Source organism: Ranitomeya variabilis, chromosome 5, assembly GCF_051348905.1.
Source record: "Ranitomeya variabilis isolate aRanVar5 chromosome 5, aRanVar5.hap1, whole genome shotgun sequence".
Taxonomy (NCBI): domain Eukaryota; kingdom Metazoa; phylum Chordata; class Amphibia; order Anura; family Dendrobatidae; genus Ranitomeya; species Ranitomeya variabilis.
This window is the reverse complement of record NC_135236.1, coordinates 80,808,913-80,819,041: the sequence shown is the minus strand read 5'-3', so window position 1 is coordinate 80,819,041 and position 10,129 is coordinate 80,808,913. Positions and strand designations below refer to the sequence as shown.

The following is a 10,129-nucleotide window of genomic DNA, read 5'->3' as shown; positions in this document are numbered from 1 at the left end:
TGAACATATACTACACACGCACGCTAAAATCCCCCACGTGAACATATACTACACACGCATGCTAAAATCCCCTCTTTGAACATATCCTACACGCATGCACGCTAAAATCCCCTCTGTGAACATATCCTACACACATGCACGCTAAAATTTAAGCCTGCGTCTATCATCCTTCTCATTGCAATTTGTGAAATGCACTGTTCAATCTGCAGCATAAATTGACATGTTTTGTCTGCAGCGGGGACTAAAAGTCTCATGCAGAGTGCAGGTACTGTAAAATACAGCAGATATTCTGTAGAGAAAATCCATTGCCTTTCCACCCAAGGGGAACCTACTCTTAAAAAAAAATGATTTTTTCCATCTAATCCTCATTGCTGCTTCTGTATGAAACTCATCATGTGGAACCGTCCATAGTTTTGCTGCCGACAACACTTCTCAAAGGCCCCCATACACATTAGATATATGCTGGCTAAAGTGTTTATAGGATCAGACGTGATGTGAGTAGGGGTCACTACTTTTCACCCAACATGAAATATCAGGGTTAAAAAGGAAAAAAAAGATGAGGCCTTTGGATTTCAACATGTCCAATCCTTTTTTTTTTTTTTTTTCTTTTGTGAGAAAAGCAATCATAAGTTTTGGGATGTGAGTTATTCCCCTCTACTCACTGATAACACATGGATGCTTGGCTGATGGTGTATAGAAGGGTCCTGGGAATTGCTTTCTGCAGACTGCTTCCACAGACGTAGGGTGCTATCGTAAGGTAGTCTGATTGGCATTTTATGGTAACATTTGGTCAGGCCATAGTACGTCCCTTTTTATCTATGGGTAGGTGTTCAAAGTTTGGGGTCAAGTACACACACAGTTGGACTGAGCAACCTCAATCTCCTCCAGTACACACACACACATGGTGGGACTGAGCAACCTCAATCTCCTCCAGCGCACGCACTCGCGCACACACACACACACACACACACACACACACACACACACACACACACACACACACACACACACACGATGGGACTGAGCAACCTCAATCTCCAGTACACACACACATGGTGGGACTGAGCAACCTCAATCTCTTCCAGTACACACATGGTGGGACTGAGCAACCTCAATCTCTTCCAGTACACACACACATGGTGGGACTGAGCAACCTCAATCTCCTCCAGCGCACGCATGCACGCACGCACACACACACACACACACGATGGGACTGAGCAACCTCAATCTCCAGTACACACACACATGGTGGGATTGAGCAACCTCAATCTCTTCCAGTACACACACACATGGTGGGACTGAGCAACCTCAATCTCCTCCAGAACGAACACACACACACACTTCAACTGAGCAACCTCAATCTCCGGTACACACATGGTTGGTCTGAGCAACCTCAGTCAATAAGCCATATATTCACATTGTCTTCGATTTTCTTCCCTGCAGCTTATTCCTACGGATTGTGTACAACAGACGAGGCTCAATGCCGCTGGGTCTCGGCCGAAGAAAGAAGGCTTCTCCGCTGATGGAGGAAGACGATGTGGGCGAGCGCACCGCTTTGGGAATATCCCATGCTGACAGTGTTTCCGGCAGCTCCATCTCACCGCAGATAGCAGGCCTTCCACCCCCTGCTCCTGCACTGCGACCTCGCCTGGTTTTCCATGCCCAGCTGGCTCACGGCAGCCCTACTGGGAGGATTGAGGGGTTCAGCAATGTGAAGGAGTTGTACGCCAAGATAGCAGAGGCATTCAATATAACTGCAAGTGAGGTGAGTACATGGCAGGTGAGGTCTAGAGCTGTCAGCTAGAGATGAGACGTCATCCCTTTTCGCTCCGTGACATACCATTATGTCGTGGAGCAGGTACGGGTGCATGGAGGGGGCTTAGGAGCTGTTCCCACTCCATACAGGGCCAGCACCTGCTTCTAACAGCAGCGATATGAGCTGCGGGGGAAACTGAGTGCCTACGTGTTGCTGCCATCTTGGTGCTCCTCTGAACCCAGCCCTAGGTTTGGTTTTTACTATATTGCAGTGTGTAGTAAAAATTAAGTATAATAGAACAAGAGATCAAACAATCTCTATTTCAAGTCCCCTAAAAAAGATTTAAAAAAAAATAGTAAAAAGTACAAAAAAAAATTGAATCTGCTGCCTTTTTCTCATTAAAAAAATAATCATATTGTGTCGCAGCTCCCCCTAAAATCCGATCTTCTAAAAGATCACACTGTCTAACACATAAGGTCACTTTTTATACACTAAACACCATGTAAATGAAACCCATAAAGCAAGTTTTCAATTTTAAATTTTTTTATTTAGTCCCCATTTTTATTTTGCTTTAAATTTATTTATTTTTTTTCTCGTTTTTCTCTCTTTATCAAAGATTTTTGGTAGCTTTGCATCCATTTAGGTATGATCTATTAAAAAAATATATATTTTAAACGTACCTTAAATGCTGTAAAGAAAGAAATATACGGTATATATTGAAAGGCCAAAATTGCCATTTGTTTTGGTCTCCACATCTCCCCTAAAAATGCATAACAAGGAAATCAAAACTTTTGATGTGCCCCCAAATTGTACCAATACAAATTAAAAAAAAAAAAACAAGCCTTTACACGGTAAAATAAGTTACTTATGTTTATTATTTAATTAATGCAGCTTTTTTTAAAATATTTATTTAGTTTTTAAAATTTGGAATTTTTTTTAACCACTAAATAAAAAAAAAAAAAACCTTTCCAGATTTGGTATTGCCATAATCGTACAGATATTGCCAAGTCATATTGATTGCCGTAAAAATGAAAACTAAAGAAACAATGGTGGAGCTGCAGGTTTTTTTAGTTTTTTTTTTTTCATCTGATTTGGCTTCCCCCCCCATTTTTCAGGACCCTATATGATAAAATAAATGGTATCCTTCAACACTGTAACGCTATCCTGTCTCACGGCTTTATCAGTGCACAGATTAGATTAAAAATAAAAAGCTATGACTCTTGGAAGAAAAGAAGAAAACAAAAAATGCAAAAATGAAAAAAAAATATTGCATCATTAAGGGGTTAAAATGACTAAGTGGTTTATCATTCAGGTTTTATTTTCCACTCCTCCTGCTTTATTACTGCCGCTGTTTGTGCAATAACTTGTGTTTATGGTGTAAGCAATGATTCTGCTTTCCTCCAGTATCAGTGCAGCGCCAGGAGTCAGACTGAGTGTGGTCTGTAATTATGGCTTCTCTTTGCTCCTTATAGTCACCAATAACATTGTGTTTGTATCAGGGCTGTGGAGTCAGTAAGCCAAAGCTCCGACTCCTCAATTTCCCTGACTCCCGACTCTGAGCCCACGGCACCAGTCACTACTGATCATGAACATAAAGCACAGATTCATCTCACCCAAAAGCCCAGATCCTTAGATCAGACATATATAGGGCATTTCATAACTTTCCCAGATTCTTATGAAAACATTTACAGCACATCCTGCATTATACTACTGTACCTGGTGTATTATATATTTTAGGAGTCGGTCCCTTTTATACCGACTCCATGACTCAGACTCCAACTCCACATTCCTGGTTTGTGTAGATGGACATCCCGGTGCAGAGGAGCCGCGTCTTGTGCCTTCCCTGCATTTTCCTATGAGTAATACCATATTTCTTGCTCGCTCTGGTACTTCCAGGTGATGTTCTGCACACTGAACACCCACCGTCTGGACATGGACAAGCTCTTGGGGGGTCAGATAGGCCTGGAAGACTTCATCTTTGCTCACGTACGAGGCCAGAAAAAGGAGCTTGAGGTGTATAAATCTGAAGACTCGCTGGGTCTGACCATCACTGATAACGGCTCTGGTTATGCCTTTATCAAGGTAGTGTAAAAAGATCCAAGTTGTTTTAGTGCATGAATTAAAGCCCCCCTTCCCCCCAAACACGATGGTTTCGGATGACAGTCTGCATGTCTGTCTGCGTGTGTGTGGGGTTCCTCCCGGCTGTCTGTGTGTGTGGGGGTTCCTCCCGGCTGTCTGTGTGTGTGGGGGTTCCTCCCGGCTGTCTGCGTGTGTGTGGGGGTTCCTCCCAGCTGTCTGCGTGTGTGGGGGGGATCCTGCCGGCTGTCTGCATGTGTGGGGGGGATCCTGCTGGCTGTCTGCGTGTGTGGGGGGGATCCTGCCGGCTGTCTGCGTGTGTGGGGGGGATCCTGCCGGCTGTCTGCGTGTGTGGGGGGGATCCTGCTGGCTGTCTGCGTGTGTGGGGGGGATCCTCCCGGCTGTCTGCGTGTGTGGGGGGGATCCTCCCGGCTGTCTGCGTGTGTGGGGGGGATCCTCCCGGCTGTCTGCGTGTGTGGGGGGGATCCTGCCGGCTGTCTGCATGTGTGGGGGGGATCCTGCCGGCTCTCTGCGTGTGTGGGGGGGATCCTGCCGGCTGTCTGCGTGTGTGGGGGGGATCCTCCCGGCTGTCTGCGTGTGTGGGGGGGATCCTCCTGGCTGTCTGCGTGTGTGGGGGGGATCCTCCCGGCTGTCTACGTGTGTGGGGGGGATCCTCCCGGCTGTCTGCATGTGTGGGGGGGATCCTCCCGGCTGTCTGCGTGTGTGTGGGGGTGATGTCGAGAGATGGAAGGATTTGGCATGTCCGATTTCTGTTCCTGTAGAGAATAAGACTCTGTTCTCTAGGAAGAGACCGCGGCACTCTTATAGAGAACACGGGATCGCTTACTGCTCCTGCCTACAGAGGAATCAGGAGTGAGCGCTGCCGGCCAAAGGATCATCAGACCCATCATTTGGCCAATGTGTGTATCGTGGGCTTAACCTTGGACTTTCTAACCTCTGACCTCTGCTGTATCGCCAGCGTATTAAGGAAGGCAGCATCATCCACAGGATGCAGCTCATCAGCGTGGGGGACATGATAGAATCCATTAACGGGAAGAATCTGATTGGTAGCCGGCACTTTGAGGTGGCCCGAACGCTGAAGGAACTGCCCCGAGGAAGAGCCTTCACAGTGAAGCTGTGTGAGCCCAGAAAAGCCTTTGGTAAGCTGATAACATTCATATATAAAGGGTAGATGAGAACATCCCCATCCTTCGCTGTACTCTGCAATCTTCAGCGGCCCCATAATAAATTAAATAAGGCAGTAGCGGTCTTGTGCAGTCGCCGATCCTTTTCAACAAGCCGTATCACTGTCAGTTTTTAATACTTTTTGTACATAATATGGAGTTATTGCATGTACTTTTTTACTTGTAAAGTCTGTTTTTCTTTAGTCACACCCAAAGCTATATTTTGTGACATACCTCCACATTGCCTCATGCTGGTCTCTGCCCTGATTTGATGAATTATGGCTCAGAAGTCTTTTCCCCAGGCTTTGTGTAATGTTTGCTGATGTAGGGATCTCACGGGGTAATGCACCATTGTGCTGGAGGAGCTCAGCGCAGTTAGTACAGGGTGTGACTATTTGCTCAGTTCTGATTGAGGTTTCACTCACAATACTGCATTTGGCTCCAGTACCTCAATTGTCTAGATTTGCCCCTTTCACATGCAAAGCGCCATGGAATAAATGGCGCTGTATAAATGTATAGTAATAATAAATTGTGGACGCTGCTGCAAAGATCAGAAATCTTGCAATCTTTATCACCAGCCGTTAGGACATACATACATACATACATACATACATACATTCTGTACAAATGACTTTTCTGCAGTCTCATTATCATCCATGCCAGACAACACCTTTTATATAAGTGTGATTAAAGGTACCGTCACACTTAGCGACGCTGCAGCGATACAGACAACGATCCCGATCGCTGCAGCGTCGCTGTTTGGACGCTGGAGAGCTGTCACACAGACCGCTCTCCAGCGACCAACGATGCCGAAGTCCCTGGGTAACCAGGGTAAACATCGGGTTACTAAGCGCAGGGCCGCGCTTAGTAACCCGATGTTTACCCTGGTTACCAGTGTAAAATGTAAAAAAACAAACACTACATACTCACCTTCACGTCCCTCGCCGTCCGCTTCCTGCACTGACTGAGCGTCGGCCCTAGCAGCAGAGCGGTAGCGTTGCTTTTGCTGTCAAACACAACGATACACGCCGATCTGACGACCAAATAAAGTTCTGAACTTTAATCAACGACCAGCGATATCACAGCAGGATCCTGATCGCTGCTGCGTGTCAAACACAACGATATCGCTATCCAGGATGCTGCAACGTCACGGATCGCTAGCGATATCGTTTAGTGTGACGGTACCTTAAGACAGGATCCACCATTCACAATAGGCGATGTCACAGCTCACCTCCTCCCTACATTGGTGATGGACATTAGCAGCAATAGATTACCATGTTCCCAACTGAATGTAGGAACATAATATTTTAGGGCTTGTCCACTGCCTGGACAGCCCATTTTTAATAATGCAGTAACCTATGTATAATAAAAAATACCCTACATTCACCGCCTGCACCAGTGCTGTTCCAGTGACGCTGGCCGCGGGGCTCGCGTGGCCTAACAAGTGGTCACTCGAGACTCGGCACCACTGGAACGGACCGCCGATGCACGAGGTGAGTATAGGACATTGTTTACTTTACAAGGGGCAATACTTGTTTTTTGTTTTCTTTTCCACCCCACCCCCCCAAAAAAGTTAAAAAAAAATTGTCCAACTTTTCTACAAACTACGCACCATAAAAACCTGATTTAGACAATAAATAATTTTCTGTAAATGTTGGTCATGTCATGTGTATTAAAATTGGAGGCTGGTAAGTAAAGGGTCTATTTGCTGGTGTATTGCAGGAACATACCCCTGCGTGTCCACAGCCCCCATCCTCTCTGCCTGATCCTGTTCTAGTAAGGGCGCGTTTACACTTGCCGATAATCGTGAACAAGCATTCCTAGGAACGCTGTTTTCCCAAGTATTTGCTTGTCTAATTGTATTTGCTGTCCATTGTCTGATACAGGAGCAAAATGCTCGTTCTTCCAGGGGAGTTTTTGTTTTAACTTAAAAATCATCGTTCTCGACAGCACATCATCCTGTGTATACATGTGCTGTCGAGAACAATTATATGGTGTTAACGATTGTTCTGGAAGTGCAATCAGTAAGTCTATAAAACGTCCGGCAGACGGCTTGCATGTGGCTTATCGATGATCATTTAATGGCCGCGGTGAGCCAATGTAAATGCACCCTACATAGTGCCATGGACTAGGTGGAAGCAGGAGAGACTAGCCGTTGTTAGCCCCCCACAGTAGGTGAGGTGTGTTTGCTTTAAAGAGATTTCTCTGTATAAATATATGATCATTGCTTGTTTCTTCTCAGATATGATCGGTCAGCGCTCCAACTCATCCGCAAATAGTGCTGGGATATCCTCAGGCAGAGGAACGTTACGCCTCCGAGCCAAGGGACCACCGACCGTGGAGGAGCTGGTGAGAGAGGTGGGATTTCTGCACTGAAGTCTTTGGTGGAGGAGCTGCTATTGTGTGTACAGAAAGGTTGGAGACAGTCGGGCGGAGTGCATTAGTAGGGATGAGTGCAGTACGATATGGGGCGACAATTAAGGGCCGATACAAATTGACCACTGCTGTGTCCATTCCCCTGACTCCAGGTCTCTGTCATTGAGGAGAAAGCCATACAGAAAGTGGACGATCTCCTGGAGAGCTACATGGGCATCCGAGACAGCGATCTGGGTGAGCTCACTATAGAACCTGATGATCGGTCGTTTTATTGCCTGTTGTATTTCGCATTGCTAAAGTAATAAATTGATGAAGTCACTGCAGATTGTTGGTTCTGAGTAAAATTTGAGATGGTCAACTTTGACACAGCATTTCAAGCAAAGGGCTGTCAAAGTCAAGTCATTGGTGACAAAGAGCATTACTGGTCTCCTTCAGAAGAATGTGGGGGGAGAGGCTCCTGCTGCAGACAGTTGCCTAACAACCAAAGGTGAGGTCAGATCTGAACTTAGCCGGAAGGAAGAGGGGCAGGAAAATTACCAGTCTCTTGGTTGGGAGTTTAGAGCGAGACATACACAAACCCATTCCTTTTTATCTTGTACATTTTGTAGACCTTTAAAGTCCTAAGGTTTACCATTATTTTTAAAGGGGGTGTCCACTACTCTTGGCAACCCCTTCTGAATTGCCCAGTAATATAACATCACTTATGCATTCCTCCAGTGTTGGCGCTGTACCAACGGTGTCGGCACTGGCTTTCCCAGGGGACATTATGTCACGCGATCACTACGGTCAATCGGCATCAGCTTCACGCTCCTTTTCTTCAGACAACTCAAGACATCCGGAAGAAGTGTGGGCTGCGGCTGCCCTCTCCGCATGTCGATTAAGTCCGTAGGAGAATAAAGCTACAGGGATCGCGTGACACAACATTGTCCACCGGGAGAGTCGGTGTCAACACCGCTGGAACAGCACCGATAACGGAGGTGAGTATAAGTTTTTATTTTACTGGGTGAAAGGATGGGGTTCAGAAGGGGTTGTCCTAATAGTGGACCACCCCTTTAAAGCCATATTTAAATTAGCCTGGAGGTTCATTATGGGTGATTCATGGACACACCCCGCTGCCCATCCAGGTTATTTTGCATGTGGTGTCGCATGGTGATTTCTCAGTAATGGCGTGTCAGATTCTCACACAGTGAGTATCACTAGTCTCAGGGTCAGTGAGAGGCGGCTGATGAGAGTAGTGATCTATCGGGGGGAGCACTCGCGTGGCTCTATCATTCAGTGATAGTAAGTGGTCCCTGATGGTTAAACTGTCGGCTGCACAGATCGACTCAATATCATTACTGCTTCGTGTTCCTTTTTTTTTTCTCCCTGGTCTATAATTTATTTAATTTAGTTTAATTGGATGAGTGAATGTGAAGTCCGCGCCAGATATTCTGCATTCTGACCTCTTGTTGCCCTCGTTTGCAGCTGGCACCATGGTGGAGCTCGGCATGGATAAACAGAACCCTGACGACTTCTCCCAGGCCTTGGACCGCACGCTAGGGGACTTCGCTTTCCCAGACGAGTTCGTCTTTGACGTCTGGGGCGCAATAGGCGATGCCAAGGCCGGACGCTACTGAATTCTCTTAACCCCTGCATCATGCCCTTCGTCTTTTATAAAGGGGGTTGGATCCGCTGCTTCCCGTCCACATCTTCTCTCATCCAGCCCTAGGAGGTGGGTGGAGGACTGGCACACTGGTGACACGGGATCGGATAAGGGCTAAACCACTGCTGTCAGGACCCTGGCACTGATTAACCTCTGGGTGACTGATACGAATGGGCATAGACATTAAGTCACGTTTTCAGAATCCAAAACCACCGCAGGACCGAAGATGGCGGGGACCGTTCTGCACACTACAACCTCCACGATAACGCTCCACTACATTCCTCGGAGGGATATTCAGAATATCTACAAAAATGAGATAAGCTAATGGAATAGTTGGACCCTGTTTTCCCCACTAAAGGAGGACATCTCAACGCGGAAACGCACGCCGGTGACTTTCTCACCCTTACAGGACATTTTTCTAACGTTAAAGTCTATATCTGCTAAAAGAGTCGTATGTTACAGACCCCTCCGTCTTCAGAAGATGCTGGTTAATTAGCGCCACCCGGTGTCTGGGAGGCAGAATTGCAATAATGTTTATAGTGCGTCTTACTGACCCGGAGGGATCATTGTCCTTAGATAATTTATGTCGTCAACTCACAAGTCTATTTTCTGTGGTCCTTATTATGATTGTAAGAGAAACGAAGAACAGGATTTATTAAAAGATTTTATACATGGGCGTTCTCCATTTCTTCTTGGGAGGGATGCAACAAAAAAAAAATTAGGCTTTGGGCGATAGTGATGAATAGAATTAAAGGGTTTTTTTTAAGGCTAACATATTGATGACCATAGGTGGGCTCCAACACGTGGCACCCCTCCACTCATCAGGTGCTACCTGGGGGATAGACTGTAGTACTTTGCCATAACCAATAAATAAATGTGGCTCCTTACATTGCAAATGTCAACCAGATGGCAGACCAACCAATCATCTACACTGGTAACCTCTCCTGCGTATGTGCCATCAATATGTTAGTAGGGGGGCAGCACGGTGGCTCAGTGGTTAGCACTGCAGTCTTGCATCGCTGGGGTTTTGGGTTCAAATCCTACCAAGGAAAACATCTGCAAGGAGTTTGTAGGTTCTCCCCAGGTTTGTGTGAG

The 10,129-nt window shown here is 46.3% G+C and overlaps 1 protein-coding gene across 2 annotated transcripts in view; it reads left to right on the top strand.

Moving 5' to 3' along the window:
- Positions 1 to 9,706, top strand: part of GIPC1 (GIPC PDZ domain containing family member 1) — a 12,487-nt gene extending 2,781 nt beyond the window's left edge. Inside the window, exons 2-7 of one of the 2 annotated variants that reach the window (XM_077262647.1) lie at positions 1,444 to 1,765; positions 3,653 to 3,838; positions 4,812 to 4,992; positions 7,259 to 7,365; positions 7,545 to 7,626; positions 8,857 to 9,706. In XM_077262647.1, coding sequence (XP_077118762.1) covers positions 1,481 to 1,765; positions 3,653 to 3,838; positions 4,812 to 4,992; positions 7,259 to 7,365; positions 7,545 to 7,626; positions 8,857 to 9,008 — 993 coding nt within the window. In that variant the 5' untranslated portion in view covers positions 1,444 to 1,480 and the 3' untranslated portion in view covers positions 9,009 to 9,706. Of the gene's footprint in view, positions 1 to 1,443; positions 1,766 to 3,652; positions 3,839 to 4,811; positions 4,993 to 7,258; positions 7,375 to 7,544; positions 7,627 to 8,856 lie in introns of both variants that reach the window. The other variant, XM_077262646.1, reaches the window with a different exon arrangement.
- Positions 9,707 to 10,129: the final 423 nt, after the last annotated feature.